The 19,224-nt window shown below is 39.6% G+C and overlaps 1 protein-coding gene across 1 annotated transcript in view; it reads right to left on the bottom strand.

The window, feature by feature from the left end:
• Positions 1 to 1,827: 1,827 nt before the first annotated feature.
• Positions 1,828 to 19,224, bottom strand: part of ACYP2 (acylphosphatase 2) — a 48,136-nt gene continuing 30,739 nt past the window's right edge. The window contains exon 4 of the mRNA XM_072333607.1: positions 1,828 to 2,418. Within this exon, the coding sequence (XP_072189708.1) occupies positions 2,304 to 2,418 (115 nt within the window). The 3' untranslated portion in view covers positions 1,828 to 2,303. The remainder of the gene's footprint in view (positions 2,419 to 19,224) is intronic.

Genomic DNA, 19,224 nt, shown 5'->3' with positions numbered 1-19,224 from the left:
TAAAACATTGTTACTGACAACTCAAAGAGAAAGGTTATAGACGCGTTCCATCATCAATCCTCCTTTCATCTGATAGACTCAAATACAGCCTGTAAGTAGAGGCTGAGCTGATATCACACAGATGCAGAAAAACCTGTTGTTGCACAAAGAGTCACCAAAAGATCTGGTCTACAGTACATAGGCCACAGATCATAAGAGTAGTATTTGCTTACCACTATAAGATTATAAATAACTTCTCACTTCTCTTTGTTGGAAAAGACACTAAAACTCCTGTGTAGTGCTGGGATCACTTCAAGTATTATTTTTTTGTTTTCTACGTGACAAATAGTTAGATACAGATTTCTTCTTCATCTTTCAGTTTTCTGAAGGTTTTCTGAATGCCCACACATTTTCTCCCCACAGAAGTCGATCTTTTTCTGATGGCTCAATTCTCATTTCCAAGATTCACATTTCTAGTGGAGCCGGGGTGAAGTTATCGAGCCCTTGTAATCACCCAGCTCCACCCATGAGAACACAACAAAACAGCTTCATCTTTGGCTCTTCTCCCTGTGTATCAAGTATCCCATTAATTTTCGGCCTTCCTCTGTCATTGTTTCCCACAACATGAGCAAAGCTACTTGGCAGGAAATGCCTTTGAGGGGGTATTTTATGCCAGGTAGCTTCAAGGAAAATGTAAACTACTTATGTTTGACAGGATATGGTTTTCAGAGGGGATGTAACTGCTACTGAGCTACTGCTACACTTGAACTATGCCATTTACCATCTGAGTTGAACGAGGGTTATTGACAATGACTTCAACAAAGGATCCTTGTGTGTAATCACAGAAGCCAAGCACAGTTTGAACTGTAACAGCTTATAAATAACTCCTGCAAATTCTAGGAAGGAATTTTTACTGCTTTATACACAAAAGCCCAGTCAAAATAAATCTTGTACTCAGTAAAAACACGCTTTCCTAAGCACACCTTGCTCTGAACATATGATCATGAATATTTAAATTATGAAATGGCCTTTTCTGAAACAAAAAAAATGAACTGCATGTTTAGTGTTTTCTGAATTGAGGCTTCAATTTGTTACCCTTAGAAGAGGGTATTAAATAAAATAAAAAATATTTTAAAAAAATATTTTTAAAAAATAAAACAAATATTACTTATAAGTACTTTCACAAAGGACACTTAAAAGGAAACAGCCCCAGCACACCACAGAAGGGTCCAGCCCATGCTCAGAGCCATGCAACCATGTAACAAGTGTTGCTAAGGTGCCATATGAGGGACTTACAGCTTGAGGCTCCATCACAGCATGTTTGCACATTTCTTGGTTAACAGCGTACTGCCAGAGCACACAGGTGCCTGCCTGGACATACTGGCAATTCTAACAAAACCTTCCTCTAAGGACTGATACTGACACAGAAGCACTTTAAAATTGAAGACATAAGTCAGTTCCAGCCCTGATAGACTCCTCAATGCCTGTGAAAAGAAATCATTATATATGAGATACGCACTACTGCAAAGATCCAGTGTTTACTGCATACACACAACTCAAGTTTCTCAAGACCATTTAAGAATTTGATACGCTAAATGTGGGTGCATCCTGTTGAACCTGATTCATATAACTGAACAAGTAAACACTTGTGCCATAAGGACATAAACCGAAAGTATCAGTTAATTTCAGAAAAGTCATACAGGAAAGATTGAAATATCCTTCACAGTTGGCATGGATTTAAACCATAAGCAGACAAGGAAAAAACAGTTGAGACACAGTGCATTTCAGCATCTTGTTCCATGAAGTATCTGCATCACCATCATTTATAAGCAGAGGTAGCTGAACCACATTAGTTTGAAGCACTATACATTTATTTTTAATTGCTGTTCTAACGATCACAAATAAGATGATCTACAATACAGAGGTATTAGATCTAAGAATTCCAGTTCTGTAAGCTGTTTTTCTGGTGAGACTACAAGTAGTGGAACATGAATTGATTGCTTAGTAATCATTTACAGTGTAAAGATTAGATTTCGCGTGATTGTATATAGCAAATCTCCATGTAAACAAATAATCACTGATACATTTAACCATTTGTCTAACTTTCAATATACAATAAATTAGATATTGGCATTTCAGATATTAAGTAACGACAGTCATGTTGTGAAATATCTAATACGGCAACTAAGAATTCTTCATGTGAACAGGAACAATTTATCTCCAGTACAGAAAGCATCCAAATGTTCTGGCGAATTTTTAAGGAGACACAGAAGATATCATGCAGTAGAAACATCACTGTTTTGCACTTAGTGATGTTTTATCTATTAATATCTTGTACTAAATCCTGAGAAATCAAGCTTGGAAATCTCCTTTTCATTTGAAAAATTTGTTCTGTCTATGCGAGAACTTGGGCTTCCAACTTTACTCAGCCAGGATTTCCTGCAAGAGAAATAAGAGGGTTAGCATGCAACAAACCGTATATGTGCGGTGTTCATACTCTTACTTTCCCTTTTTAAAAGCCATAAGAAATAGTCTTTTAATGAGGAAGCTACCCTAAATATGTTAATTTTCTCCTTTAAAAGCAGAACAAACTATTTAAAAGAATAACTACCAACATTTCAAAACGTGCTATGGAGCATTACATAAAAATACACCTGGCAGAAAAGGTGTAGAAAAGAAAGCACAATTACTTTAATGACCACATTCAAGTACATGTAATGGCTTTAAAGTAGGTATACTAGTTTTGTAAATTAATACTATCCTTTTAGCAAGAAAATAAAAGTCATTCATAATCGATTAAAAATTAAGAAGAAAATCTAGCAGCCAGTTTGCCCTTTTCTGGCAACTAAAAGAAACAAACTGAAATCAAAATGAGACACATTTAAAGCCAGCAGAAAGATAAAGCAAACAAAACAAAATTACAGCACATGAAGTGACATTAAATTATTACAACTGACACTGAAAAATTAAAATATGTGAGAAAAAAAAAGAATGTTTGTGTAAAATTCAGTGACTTTTGCATGCATTTGCATTACAATTCAATCTAATTAAGCTAGTGCTTGCTTTTTTTTCTTCCACAGCACACCAGAAGATTTGTATTTAGCACAAATGATGATGAGGCAACTGAGTGTGAAAGCAGACAGTACGATGGCTGCTCCTACCTGCACACCATCTACCTTCCCATCCGGCAGTAAGTGGGACTAATGTATATTAGTGATAAGCTACTGGTGATAAAAGCAGGTGCACAGACACCTGAAGTGCAACAGATAACACCTGCCTTTTTGTAACTGTATTTAAGAAAACACACTCTCTTCTGCTGCACTGAGAAACAGCTAAGTATTCTGGTGTACAAAACTTGAAAAATGTATTCCCATACAAGTGATACTTTGTATAGCTATAAATTGCCATAGGCACATACCTGCAATTAGCATTAAAATACAAACATATATTTAAATTCTCGCTTAAGAGCATAAAAACTGTTTTAAAGTTGATTCATCCCCTGCAAAATTATATACTGAAGATCATAAAATGCAGTCTTCTTGCAACAAGAATTAAATTGGATGTCTTTACCATGAGAACTGTGCGTTCCAGTTGCTAAGTCAATACATATAAATACCCAGTATCAAAATGTATCTAAGTACAGACCCTAGTATCACCCTGAGTGATTTTGTACTTTTCCTGACACAATGTTATGCCACTTAACTTGTGTAAAGCATATGACACTGTCTTGCATGACATCCCAGTCACCAAATTGGAGAAAAATGGAATTGATAGATGAACAACATGCTGGATAAGGAATTGGTTGGATGGTTGCACTCAGCTGTAGTTAATGGTTCAGTGATGAGTGGCATTTCTCAGAGATCAGTGCTGGGACTGGTATCATAGTATCATAGTATTGTGCGAGTTGGAAGGGACCTTAGAGATCATCGAGTCCAACTCCCGGGATTCGAGCCCTCTGTGTAGCAGAGCGGCACTTCTACCCCCTGCTCCACAGGGGGGGATTCGAACCCGGGCCCCCTGGTGTTGCAAACGGGAATTCTACCGCTGCGCCACCGGAGGCACAGGTGTTTAACATCTTTAGTATCTCATGCAACATGGACAGTGGAATCGAGTGCGTCCTCAGCAAGTTTGCAGATGACACTAAGCTGAATGGCGCAATCAACACACTAGAGGGAAGGGATGCTATCCAGAGGGATCTAGAGAGGAGGGTCCAAGCCAACCTCATGAAGTTCAACAAGGCCAAGTGCAAGGTCCTGCATCCAGATCAGAGTAATTCCAAGTATGGATACAGTTCCAGCAGTGGCAAAAATGACATGGAAGACGCACTACATTCCAGACAGCCACACAGATTTTTACAAGCATGGTATGCAGGCTCTTGTCTGTCACAAGCAAAAAGACATAGCTAACAGTGCCGACTATGCTGGAAAATAGCACTGTGCAGCTGAGAACTTGCTCTGTCAAATAGTGTGCTCTTTGTATCAGTAGTTGTTTCAAGCAAATAAATTGCAGGCATTACTTTCAGAGCGACCTACGTATATGCAGCCCAAGACAATTCTTCCCTCAGTGCCACCCAGGTAAGTTAAGAAGTTTGACACCCATGTTTTGAATGAAACATGTTCTAGTAAAAAGTGTAACAAGGCAAATACATGAGTGAAACAGGAGACTACAACTTCATGTTTGAGTCCTAGGGGGGCCAGATGTCTCAACATAATGAAAGGAACCAAGGGAAAGGCTAGCTAAAACACTGTATCAGGAAAAGCTTGAAAAGGCCTCCACATAGCAGAAAAGTCTCTAAGATAGCTGGATATCCTTCAGTGCAAATAAAAAAAAGTATGTATCAGAAATAGTGAATCACTTAAAACAGAAGTTTCTGTACACTGTGTTTAGATTAGTCTGATACCCACCAGTGAACAGACTTTTTCCCCTCTTCATATGTTAAATCTGAGCTTGTCTTGGACAGTAAGAAATACTACCCCTCTTTGCTTGGCCTTCATAACTGTATGTAATTGAGAGCAGGGCTTCTCCCAATTCACAAATTTCAATGCGTGAAGAAAATAACCCTCCAAGCTGCACAGAGCACAGTCAGCTCCATTATCTCAAATGGAGAAGGACTGGGTGAGAATGATGAAAGCTCAGTTACAACAATCTAGCTCCACTGATACATTACAGATGCGTGTATTGCATTCCCTACCTTATGCAGAAAGTAGGAAAGAGCAAGCTACAGAGCTGCTCTGCTCCCTAGTAGAATTCATATGTCTGTGTGGGATTGGTTCCTTGCTGAGATGCTGATATTTTGCAATGGCACCTACTTCACAGATCTTTCCTTATGTCTGCATAAGACATAACATTTCAGGAGCGATAAAGACACAAACCACCTCACTTGCCACATGGGATCAGCCTGAATTGAATGAGGATGTTCCTTCAAACTTCTCTGTAAGAGCACGGTATATAGCTAACTCTCCAATATATATCCCAATGGATATATTTCTGAAGTAATGCTGTTTCAGGCTGGAAGAAGAGCTCATCTCTAAAATAACTTTTTGCTATTGTATTTTAGTTCTTGAATTCAAAACCACATTGGCTGTACAAGATGGACAGAAGCCTTTAGTCAATTTTACAAACCATACAACTTCCCTGTCCCAAGGAGAAGTTCAGCAGCCAGCTCAGCAGGCCCGCCTGCCTGCAGGCCCTGAGTTCTCCACACTGTAGCTGCTGCCTTTCTTCATGTTCATGGTGGTTTATTCCTAGGAGCTGAAGGAACAGTAGGATCCGTCTCTTTTATCCTCTTATTAACAAAAATGAATCTGGCTCGGCAACTTGTTACCCAGGCAACCAAGATCTTTCCACATGCTTGGAAAACAACATGTGCGGGGCTGGTTCTGCATCACCCTCACAGTGCTTTCTACAGACACCACTGGCTGTATGCACTACTTGGAAGCATGCATGACTTTCTGCAACCTGAAGCACACCTGCAGACCTGGTAACTTGGTGCTGGGGCTTCACTCGCTCACACACTCCAACAGACACCCCATCCGGAAATATTTTTTCCTGAGTTCTCTTCCCTCTGTTACATAACATAATAGCAGCACAGCCATAAAAAACTACTGGGCTTTGAATATCACAGCCAGCAGATCAACTGATTTCCCTGAACAAGATTTCATTTTTTTAAATCCAAATGCTGTACTACACAACAGATTTTTTTCAAGTAAACGCTTTTTCTATGCAACTCCCTCTGAAGAAATTTCTTTTCTACTTTAATATGGAAAAATAAACCCTGCCATAGGAAGGAAGAGGCCTCCTGTGATTTCAGGAGTATAGGTGTGAGAGCACTGGGAGGAAGAGCACCTAATGCTTGCCACTTTGAGGAGATGGGGCACGGTAGTTGAAAGAACCCCACCATCCTTTGTGTGGGTGCGACTAGGAAGGAAAAAGAGGATTTGATGGAAGCGATGGGTGCTCTCAGTGGCACCTTATAAAGCCTCACACTTGAATTCTGACTCAAAAGGAAACACTGTAAGAGTTTAGCAATAGAATATGTGGCTTTTTGCCTCCTGTCTTCTACTTAAAGTCCATATTTGATAATATAGGGTGCTTATGGGTGACAGAAAACAACAGCACTACACAAGTTCTTAGTCTCCACACCTGAAAAGGCCACTGCGGTCAGTATTAAGAATACTGCTGTGAGCCGCCTTGGAGGTTAAGGTGAGAAGCTTTTGCCAAAATGAATTTTGAGGAGGATTTATTTCTTTTTATAAACTACAAAGTCACTGTATTCATATAAAAACAAAATCCATTATCTCTCCAGATCTAATATTACAGCATCTTTCACGAGCACCACGTCATTCATGAGGAAAAAGAATGCACTGACGGTTGGTGCATGCCAGACAAGTATATAAATGAACATTTTTCCTTTGCCAAGCTCTGTATGGAATCAGGATGCTCCTATGGTAACTCATTTAGAGTAGACTAGTTTGACTTTTTGAATACAATGGAGATTGCAGCACTTTACAGCCTGTAGCACTAGAAATGGACCTAGAAAGTGACCCACAGACACAGTTTAGATATACGTTTGTTTCTCTTCATCTTAACTACAGCATTACTGAGAGTGGAACGAGAGAAATGCGTACTTTAATTAGAGAGGGTGAATAAAAGCATCAAAGTGTTTATGCCTTATTTCCCTTTGTTTAGGATAAAACATCTGAGAGAATGCTGTTTGTGAAGACAGTATTTACATCTGTGACAATGTATAAACTAGGATTGCAAATATTTATGAAATAGCTCCAAAATGTTGTTGTATACTGTCAAGTTTTCATAAGCCCTGACATTTAAAAGTCTGCAGAATACGGATTTCTTTTTCATTGCTGTCTGCCTTTGACCTTTAGGAAGAAACTCAGAAGTGGAAATCACTCCAATCTTAAGGGCTAGGGACACTAAGCACAAAGCCTTTTTGTTTATTAAGAGTGAAACTGACATACAGGTAAAGTTCCTTGAAGCTGGTACAGTAGAGGAGCCTTGCAGCTTATACATCAGTGCAGAGCCATTCCATTTCCCCCACACCTCTGTCCCTGCTACTGGAACCTAACAGTACAAGAGCAATCTGGAAAGAAAATGTATAGGGTTTGGTGTTAACGTGGTAAAAAATAGTAGGAAGGTAATAAAAACCTTAAGTGTTTGAAAAATATTGTTCTGTTTGACATGACGTGAATCCTTATGTGACCTAAAAAAAGCCCCACAAAAACAAAGCAAAATAAAGTACACTTAGCATTTTTAATTTAGCAAAAGCAGTTGAGGTAGAGAAAACAATCTGAAGCAAGAAAATAGGAAGATTCTCAGAAGACTTGCAACCATTTTGGTACAGGATAAAATGAAAAGGATAGCCTGGGGTAAAACCTGAAGCTGCCTGACCTGAAATAGAGCTGCCACTGGAGCTCTGCTACAGGTGCCTCTGCTGCCATGGAAACTGCTGCACTCTCCCTAGAGAAACTGCATCAAGACATGTGCTTCCTGCTCGATGAAACACCAAAAATAACGCTGGCAGCAGTCTGTACACTAGATCAGGATCAAAAGGTCTACAATTAATTGTATGTCCACACCTTTTGCATATACATACCTGAAAGAGAAGGAGTGAACAGAGGGAGAACAAGCGGAAGGGACTTTCAACAAATGTACTTGGATGACCCCATCACAGTCTACCAACAAATCAAACAGTCAGGATACTTCAGAGCACTAAAGCCCAAAAAAGGAAGAAAAAAACGCACCCATAGTCTAAGGATATGGGCCAAGAAGTGGGTGGGCTAGAAATGAAGCAACCTGCTGAGGCGTAGGTGTGGTGCCCCAGAATAGAACGGAAGCCTGTGGGCATGAGGAAGGCTGCACTGCTGCTGCCTGCTTACTAGCTGCTCTGCACATCACAACAGCCATTTCTTGCCCCTTTGGATATTTAGCAGAAGTCCTCCAACTGCTTTAGAAAGGGGAGAAAAAGATATTTAATCAAGTGTTTGACTTCATATTTATAAACACAGCTGACAGATGAAAGTTATTAATGTGTTTATGTTTCTTCCTTTCTGTCAAACCCTGCTCCACGCAAGGCCAGCATCTTTTCTAGACAATGCATGGTGAGAGTTTCTTCGAGATACCACTTGAAAGTCATGTTGGCAGAAAGGATAAATCCTCAGAATCTGGCAGGTTACTGATATGAGAGCTGTGGTGACAACAAAAAAGCTTCAAAAACATATTTTGTTGTCACATTTTTATTTATAAACCTGAGAGAAGGGACTTGAATGCTAACGTTCATCACATACTGTGTGCTATCAGGAATTATTTGCTTCTTGTGCCACTACTAGCTTTCCCTTTCAACTCTTTGCATCTCAAATTTGGACTTGAAGACCTTTCCCATCGTAAGTAAGTCTTTGAATTGTACTTTGTTATCTGATCTATGTAAAATGTCTTTGCCTCTGACAGAGATGGAAAGATTCCCAAATGGATGGAACCAAGCCTGGAGTTTGTTATTTTTTCTAATGTGCAACAGAAACAGAACTTTTCCACCCATTAATTCAATTAACTTGAAATAGAATGTGAAGATTTACTTCCAGACATACAGTAAGTCCATTTTTATAAAAATTAGGAGAATCTCTTCATTTCAAACGAGCTGCTGAGTTGTATTTGGCTACTTTTCAAAAAAAATCTCAGAAAACTATTCAGCAGTGTAGAAATTTGTTTGAACAACAAGGAATAAAGAAAGAAATTACAAAACAAACCAAATCAGCCATTTCAGTAATTCAAAATAGCTTTTATGTCCTACTGTTCTACACAAAGTGCAAGACAAAAGCTAGTTTCCTGTTAGGCTCGTGTCCTATCTTCCCAAAGCAATTAAAAGAACCAGAAATGTAGAAGCAAAAAGGCCTATTATTTTTCTCTTGTAATATGTCTGCCTCCTACAGAGAGAGATTTGGCTCACAAGGCAGTCCGAGTAAAAATGTTGACTAATCCCCCTCTACTGCACAGAATGCAATCAAAAATGATGTCTAATGAACAATTTACTAAATGAAAGACAACAAGGAGTTGAAATGACGAACTGTTGCTGTCAGCACACCAATTCGTGCCCCTTAAGACAAGCTAGATCTCTAAAGCTTGGCAATTGGTTAGTATTCATAACCCATATAAGTTGTACTTCAAGCAAATGGCTGTACTGGAGTTGAGCAAGGAGTGAAGTACCACTGACTGTGAACATTAGATTTATACCTCCAATTGATAAACCCTAACCTTAGGCATTTCAAGGAACTCCACTGGAGGATCACAGAGTCATCACACAGACCAACTCAACAGTTTCATTTGCCTGGTAAATAAAGTAAAACAGCCACTACAGTAAAAAGCTCAGTTACAGATACGTGGTCAAAATTCATACCAAACCAAGATGTACTCAGAGTCCAGAACCTTGACTATATGTTCTACCATGTTCCTTACTCCACAGGAACAACTTGTGGCTTCCAGCACAACAGAACATGCCCTCGAGGTGAACTCAGCATGGTATGTTTACAAGGAAGGTAACCTTTAGTACACTACAACACATAGATATAATACCCCCTGTAAATAAAGTTCTCTTTGTAATTGATTACATTTGTTACCATAAATTAGATTTGTTGATGTATAATTTGTTGTTTCTACAAAGAACTGAAATAGAAGTTACTCTTAAAACCAGCCATATACTTCCCGCAGACAAGCCTGCCTCCCTTTTGTGCCTTGAGCTAAGTTTGCAGAAGTCATAAACTCCCTCAGACAGCAAAGAAGGGCTGAGCCCCTACCAGGCATGTGAACCCTCACCAAAGGGAGAAATGTTTTCATTTTCAAACATAGCTCTCTACGGCCATTTTCTTATGACTTCATATACATTAAAAATATGATTCTCAAAAGACCTAACATTATGTTTTTCTTTACTGGCCTCACAAGCTCCATAAATTCACCATTCCACTTAAGGTCACTTTGGCTTTAAGTCCTTAAGATGACATAGGCTGTTCTCACAGGCAAGAGCCAAACACACCAACTAAAGAAGCCTTTCAAGTCATCATCCCAGTCAACTCTAGGAGAAGATATGTTGGCTGTACCAGCTGAGAACTTCAATTCAAGATAAAGTATAGCTCTCAAATACACTTTGTTTCCCACAAATGTACATTATGGGAAACTGATCTGTAACATCAGTTGTTTGGTTTCTACTTTTCAATAATACCATCAGAACATCCATAGGGAAAAAAAAAAAAAAAAAAAAGAGATCTATTCATGTGAGATGCAACAGTGCTTCAGGCACTCCTACAGCAAAAGTCCATTCCTGTGGTCTATAAACTATCATCATGAACATACTCACTTAGTAGAAATAAACACACATTTAACATCAAAGCTTGAAGCTATTTGAGAAGACTATCAGAGCATGAATGCATTTGTGGTTCAGTGTTTAACTAAATTAAACAAGGCTTTGCTTTTCACATTATTGAAATATAATCTGATTCACATTCTTCGCTATTAACATCTTCTGTGCTGCAGGACTTGGTATTTTTATTAAATCAGGTTCTTGAAATACTGCTTTGAAAATGTTTTCCTGTTGATTTGCAACAGGGTTGAAATAAATCAAGAAGCAAATTTCTTTTTTCAGAAAGATTCCTGACAAAAAAAATAAACCCAGATAACTCAGGATTTTCTATCAGCTCCTCAAAGCACCAATGGCACTTAATGTCACCGTTTATAAAAAGCAAGCCAGCAGACTCACCACTTTTTCATTATGATAACAGGCTTGATCTTTCTTTCTAATCTTGCCACTAGTTTTGGATACCTTTGGGGAATGGAAATACAAGGTCCTTTCCAACCCAATCCATTCTATGAACTTTCCTGTTGCCTCATTACAGTCTGTCTATCCCTTCGCATTACGACTACTTGTTTTTTGTTGGTTTTTGTTTGTTTGTTTGTTTGTTTTAAGTATTGAAACCTTCAGATTTCCAGAACAACAAGAAAAGCAGAATTCTACTTTAGTGTCTCATTTCTACTAAAGGCAATGGTAACACTTCTAGTGAAGGCAGTGAAACAGATGTTGACTAGTTTCAAAAACTATGACAAGAAATAATAGTTTTATATATAGGGCCTAAGTTGAGATTTTTAGAAGTTGATGGGCACGTATTTTGAAGTGTTCCCTTCCAAAAGGTACTGTTAACTACTAAGGAGCACCTTGTCCTATGCCACTAAGTTTTATGTTTCCGTTTGCTTCATGCAATGTAGGCTGACAAAAGAAATCACAGAAGCACAGAATTATCAAGGTTGGAAAAGACCTAGAAGATCATCTAGTCCAACCATTACCAATACTTCTCAGATGTTTTGAATCACCAGATTAACAGGCCCAGAAAACACCATGACATTTAAATCAGCAGTAAAAGCTATGTAAAGTCAGTCCTTTATTTCATATTTATATAATAAAGTCTATCAGTTCTTAAGATTTCCTTCAAGAGCACAGTGCAGGCAATGCTACCTTGCTGCTGTGTTGTGAAAGACAGCAGGGTAAGAGTAACACAGAAGTTTATTAATATTCTGAAATACTGGTTCTATTCTGAAATGCCTGGTAAGAGCAGAACTACTAGCAAAGGATACCCTCCAAAACTCACACCTTCCCAGTTTTTCATCTTCCCTTCAAGTTTCAGAAGCTGATAAAAAGTATCGAGCATCTTATTCACTTTCCATAATTTATGTCATATTTTTCCCATTTCCCCTCTTGATTTTATTTTGTCTGAAACAGTTAAAGCAGGTGAGTCAGTTTCTGATCATTTTCAGACTGTAGCCTGCTGCAGGGACTATAAAGGTCTTGTAATCTGATTTAAGAACTTAAAAAAGCCAAAAAAAGTGTGATTCTTTAAGAGGATACTTTATAAAAATTCAAGTACACATTTCATTAACATGCTTGACAAAGCTTATCTTTTGGAACTAACTCTCAGTGCCTCATTAGTGCAGGAAAGGGTGAGTACTGAAATCTACCAAGCTACTCATGATTTACCATCCTGAAATAAGTTTTCTCCTTTGCAGAGCTTGTGTGCACTCTACAAGGCTTTCTAACAAAATTAACAGACCTGAGATATTTTGCTGGTATAATCAGGGATGCCAAGATGCATTTTGTGTCTTCCTTGACATCGAGCATTTTCTGTAGTGGTCATGGTATGACAGTGATTTGCCTGTGCAAAAATATGCACATCTAATGCCTGTGCAAATTTCAGCTCTTTCCTTGTAATCTGTACAATGCCTGACATTCAACTGTGATAACTTGCAAATCGGAAATGCATTCAAGACTGGAGTTACTAGGCCCTTATATTAAAGAAATAAATTATACATAGAACACCTGATTTCAAGGACTCATTTCAAAATAATCTTGGAAGTATTTGGTGCTTCCAGTGACACAGATTTTTAAAGGCTGAGAGTTGAAAAGCCGACATTCAAGACTCCCATAACATTCTCAAGCACTTTGGAATTAAAAATACGATCACCCATATCTGTTTGGCCATTTATATATGCACAGAGAATAAACGTTTCTCCTGTTATACAACACTAAGACCTCATAACCAAAATAGCAAAAGCAATAGTTTAGGATGAAGCACTACAAAATCTTACAAATATGACTGGTGCATGACTGGGGGGGGGGGGGGGGGGGGGAAGTCCTCTAAAGTAATCATTTCAAGAAAATTCATGTCAGAGCAGCTCAGGCCATCATGCATTTCATAAAATCAAGGGTATATAAATCCAGCTTCCTTGTTATACAAAGGAACAGTACAAGCACTTTGTATATGTTTATTAGTTAAATATGAACTTCAAATTACAGCAGTTGCAACAAAACTTGGGATATAATATACACCAAATAAAAACAGTGGCCAGATCAGATATCATTCCAGATGGATGCTATAAGCCTTCAGCAGTTTGAATATCCCTGTTGAGAAACTGGAGCATCCACTGTGAGACAAGAAGAGTATTTTAAGAATAATGATGATAGTATGACAAAATCCACTGTACGTAAGAGATCATGAAGGAGCTGTGTGCACATCACTACTGTGAGTCACATGCCAGGGTCTCAAACTGGGCATCAGCTAAAAAAAAAAGATGACTGAAAAGCCTGGTCTAAATGACTTCACAGGAGGCAAGTTTTAGCAGAGGTTGAAAAAGCCACATTTCAAAGCAGTGTTTAAAGGGTCTCAGCTGGTTACTCTTCTTTGCTTCCCACCTTATCCACTGATAAGACTAGTGAAAACAAAAGGCATGAACAGAAAACACAAACCCCATTTGTGATACTGTGGCTGAAACTGCATACAAACATTAAGTTACAAATTCATAAGTAAGTTCTAGACAAATACTCAACTTCACAGCTTGCTTCTGACCCTACAAGCTGCATTGGTGGTAGGCATGCATCTCATTTAGGAGTAACTGCAACTCTGCCTAAGTGTCCTTTCTTACTACATTTATGATGGATCCTACACTTTCTCCTTCTACTATCAAGTCTTCTTGGGAATAATGCTGCATTCAGTGAAGATAGTCTGCCATTCCAAAGCACTCTCCATAGGAGGGCAGCCCAACTGTGTAACTCTTACCTTGCAAAAAATCAGTACAATTTTTTCCCATAGCAGAAATAGAATTTCACCCTTTATAAGCCCAACAAGTAGGTTCCACCATTGTTTTTCACAGAACCATAGAATGGTTGGAGTTGGAAGGAACCTGAAAGATCACGAAGTTCCACCCCCCTGCCACAGGCAGGGCTGCCAGGTGCCAGGTCACGCAGTAGACCAGGCTGCCCAGGGCCCCAACCCAACTCCAGGGACAGGGAACCCACAACCTCTCTGAGCAGCTTGTGCCAGCGCCTCAACACTCAGTAAAAAGGTTCCTCTTGACATTTTCCCTAAATCTCCCTTCCTTTAGTTTAAAACAATTCCCTCTTGTCCTATCATGGTCATTTGTGGATTTCCAATTCAAAATACCTGCCTTTTTTTGAGGATCAGCATTAGATAAAATATACCTTGAATTCTTGAACATCAGTGCTATCTGAAACACCAGATCACACTTCCTCTTGGATGCACATACCAACCACATGCTAAATTATGCAGGAACCCCAAACTAACCCAGGACACTGGAAATCCTGGTACTTGGAAGTAAAGATGTAAAAGTCAAGTCACCAAGGACTTCTGCTAACAGTTCATTAGACAGTGAGTACTTGTAATCCTACTTTTAACAAAGCGTAATAAACAATAATAGCAATAAATAAACCCATACACACACACAAAAAAAGTGGCCTCAGTTTTCACTGTAATGCATGGAATTTCACCACAGATCTTTCATTAAAGTAAAACACATGTGTAAGCCTCCTGCATCACTGTAAAACTCTCAGTGTGTATATACATTGTAGCAACAATAAAACCACTGAATTGAGAGTTAAAAGCTCTCACAAGGAACTTGGCTGGCTTGCTCCTTTGTTGCAAGATAAATATGCCATCTCAAGTGTAAGAACTACAAGAACTACTGCCAACAAAGTGCCTGCAAGTCAAAACTGCCCCCGCCTTGATGTTAAGAGAGCAACTTTTTCCTCTATAATACAAAAGCAGCAGAAAGGATTTGTATTTAATTAAAACAGTACATCCGTTTTGGCTTTAAGCTCAATACAGGATGTTGCAGTCTCGCCTACATATTTTTTTGGTTTACTTACAAACAATGGAAAACAAGACTTCACAATACAAGGACTGACAGACCCTTTGCTACTACATCACAAGTCATTCTGTTCTTTCCTTTTCCTTTGCTCTAATGATAGGAGAAACAACCCTTCATTCCTTTAAGTAATTATTCATTCATAGATTCTGATGCAATAAACATGGAAATTTATTTTTTCCCCAAAAATAAATAAAAATCCAGCTTTAAAGTAATTACATTCACCCATTTTTTGTTTCAGTTGTTGGACACTTCTCATACCTCAGCTTTACAAAACTGGAATACAAAAACATCAAACTCATAAGTAGCAAAGAGTCCATTTGCTATTCCACTTGCTAACAGCACTTCACCTGCAAGGTACCTTAGTGATCACAGGTATGTGAAAGATAATCACACAATTAAGCATTTTCCTATTCAGGATCGCTTATCAAACTGATTAACCCAAGAGTTTGCTCGTTTACAAATACACAACAAAAAACTGGCCAGCATATCTGAATACAGTTGAGTATCTTGACAACTGGATTTAGCTTCTATGCATAAACAGTTCAGGCCTTGATCTCTACATATAGTTCTCTTCAATCCTACCTCCCATTTTCCCATGGGAAAAGGATGTGAGCTGCCACTTCCCTAACCCTACAGGCAAAAAGACAGAACACAGATTGAGAAGTAAGAGAAATACAACAATCTACGCTTGCAAATAAGAACAAATTCGAACAGTCACTCACATACCTCACCTATATAATGTTCCAGAATACTGTGCTGTTAAACTGAAGGATGAAGAACATCTAAACCTCTGTTACTCGCTGAGATCCAAATGATACTCTTTCCCAATCTATTTAAAGAAATTTATGTTTTTAAGAAAATTCTGAATCCCAAGCAGTTTACTCTCTTAGGTCACCTCAGTGATTCCTGGAAGACAGTACATCTATTAAGGAATGCAAAACACTCCCCTTACGGCAAAATTCTTTCAGATAATGAAATTGTTGCATGAGATGTGCTGGCTGGAGGATACAGAACATTCCACTCAATAAAAAGAATTACATTAAAAAAAAAAAAAAATCTCATTTATTTCACATACATTGGCCATTTACTGTGTGTTAATATATTAAAGTGTTCAATGGGTTTTCATTTGTTTGAAGTATCAATAACGTTCAGACAACAGGTTCAAGCAACTTCCCATTCAGCCCACAGGCTGGAAGGCAGAGCAATGTTTGGCACAAGTATCTAACCGCATTATAAACCTGTAGAAATGGTCCTGTTGGGTTCATCCCCCAGGGGTGGTGACTTATCCAGTATGTAAAGCTGACACTTAACTGATATAAAGCCTGCTGGAACAACACAGAACTTTATTTTAACCATTCTACCAAACACCTCCCTAGACATAGAAATAAGATTTAAGTAAAGCACCAAAGAAAAAAAATAATAACAATAAAATTCCAAGCCAAACAACTTTAAAAGTTTCAATTATTTGGAGCTTCCATGACAAATTTGGCATCAAAAACAACATTTAAAATATACTGAAACACTTCTTCTTTAAGAAAATACTTTCACCACAGTGAAACCAACCACAGAGTTTCAGTAATAATGGCAAATTCCGGTTACTACTAGAAATACCTCCTTTGGCTTAAAATTGCCATGATAAAGACCGCACCTAGCTTCTTTTCATATCTGCTGCCACTTAGATCCTGGTAACACTGGCTCAGGGTGCCTGTAATCCTCAGGGGTATTCCATGCTATATAATTTAGAATTAAAAGGTCAAATGTTGTCAGAAATATATCAGCTGGACAACATTATAGAATGTTGTAGAATTTGTTTATAGAATTTAGAAGCCACAAAGTCATTAAAGGAAACGAGCAGATAAGTATAACATTGGTACGTGTCTCCAACTTCCCGCCATGCAGAAAAAAAAATGGTACCACTGACCTTCATGAATGTTTGCTGTACATCAGTGAGGACAAAAAGGATGAAGTGAGAACAGTGTCTCCTGCATCTATGCGTTATACAAAAATAATACATCCTCCCGTGCTCAAAACACAGCATTCACTGTATTTCTCTATCAGTGACATTCTGTGGTCTGCAGGGATATTGCTCAAACGATTTAAAAAATACAATCCGTACACAAATAAGATTATTTTAAAATTCAACTGCATTATGGCTCAGAAGACCCATTCTGATAAATAAATATTAATAGAGAAACAAAGTAGGTTGTATGTGGCTTGCAGAGCAGTGTGCATATCTAACGTCACATCTAGGAGCGTGATTTTTATATGAACTATGACAGAAGGACATTTAACCTACAAAGGATACAAATGTACTCAGAAGCATCTTTGGAGGTACCACAGCACACATTACTCACCAGCTACAGCAGGTAGCAGAACAAGCTGGCTCTGACCTGAGATCTGATGTATCACCAGCAATCAATCCCCATCTGCAGAGCTACCAGCTACCAATCGCACCCATCCCAATTGGCTGACTGCTGCCCAGCCCCTCACACCTCTTTGCAACTGCTTCTGCCCCAATGACAGCAGCAGCTCCACATCCAGGCGGAGCCCTTCTCTGTCCTTCTCCTTCAATAACAGCACAACTCTCAGGCTGTAGGCACCAACTCCCAACTCCACCATGTTTTGGTCACCACGGGACATTGTTACCATGGCAACACCACGGCCTACTGACGTCACAAGTCAGATTTCGGTTCCAAGCCCTATAAATAAGAGGGCCCATGCCCAGAACTCCAGTCACTGAACAACCGATGCCAGTGGCTACTCTGTGCTCAAGAGTGGAGTGCTTTCTTTGCCCCGGAGGCAGGATGGAATGCTCACCAGCCAAGAGGCAGAGGCTCATGTCCCCATCTCTCTACACCATTGAGCTGATGGAGATGGACCTGCCTGAGAGCAGAGAGGAGGCCATGGAGGTGGATTCAGGGCCTGAGGAGGAGCCAGTGAAGGTCGATCCCCCTCCATCCAGGACAAACCACCAGCAGGCCACTGCTCTCAGGCTGCGTGGGAGGACATCCAGACCCCATCCCTACCATCACAGTGGGGTTGGGTCCTGTCCACCTCCCCCCACACGGCCACCTCGATGCCAGCGCTGATCATCCTGTCCTGTAAGTGCACCATTAGACAGGAGAGCCCCAAATTTCAGATCACCCTGTTGGCTACCATGGGACATTCATTTCCTGGGAATTCTTCCTTTGACAGCTGAGGATCCCATGAACCTGTCCTTCTCTTCCCCAACCCCTCCCTCACCAAGACCTCTCATCTCTTCTTCACTAAGAGGAAAAGCAAGGGCAGGGACCGGAATCCTCTGAGCTGCTGTGCTGGGACTACAGCAGGAGTCTGGAGGAGGGACCCGAGCTGCCTGGGGCTGTGAGGAAGGCTCCGAGCTGGTACAGAGGCAGCTGCTGCCCTGGAGAAGCAGAAGACTTTGGTGCTTGTGGGAAGAAGGCTGAGGCTCAGCATAAAGATGTCTGTTCAACACCAGACAATAAATGATTCAAAACAATGAGAAAAGATTAGAAAAGAAAAAGCACACAAGCAATACTAAAAAGTACCCCAACCCACAACATTACCAATGCCAATAAATGTCCCTGTGTTTTTTGGACCTTGAGAGTGTGTGTGTGGATTCCTATGCCTGCTTCTGGTCTTCCCAGCATGGGAAGGACATGGCCATATGGGGTGAGGGCCCAGCCCAGGGCCTCAGGGCTGTGGATGGACAGCACAACCAGCATCCCAGGCCAGGCTGAGGGAGCTGCCTTTTGCACAAAGAATAGATGTCTGAGGCAGGACTGAGTGCTACCTACAGCTGCTGCTGTATGTATATATCTTTATGCAGCCTAATACCATTTCTCTTCCTTCAGGGCAGCCCAAATAAGCCAGAAGGTTGGACATCCATGTGTTACTGTTTGTTCTTTCGTATGTGCCCCAGTGTTTTCATTTAGTGATACACTTAGAGAAATTGATTACTGTACTGTACAATTACCAAAGCAGCTGTTGTTACTCAACTGTGATTGCATCACACTTCAAAATTAAAATTCACTG

The sequence above is a fragment of the Excalfactoria chinensis genome, chromosome 3 (genome assembly GCF_039878825.1).
Source record: "Excalfactoria chinensis isolate bCotChi1 chromosome 3, bCotChi1.hap2, whole genome shotgun sequence".
NCBI classification, from domain to species: Eukaryota; Metazoa; Chordata; class Aves; order Galliformes; family Phasianidae; genus Excalfactoria; species Excalfactoria chinensis.
Note: the sequence above shows the minus strand (reverse complement) of the source record. Positions and strands in the feature narration are given on the sequence as shown.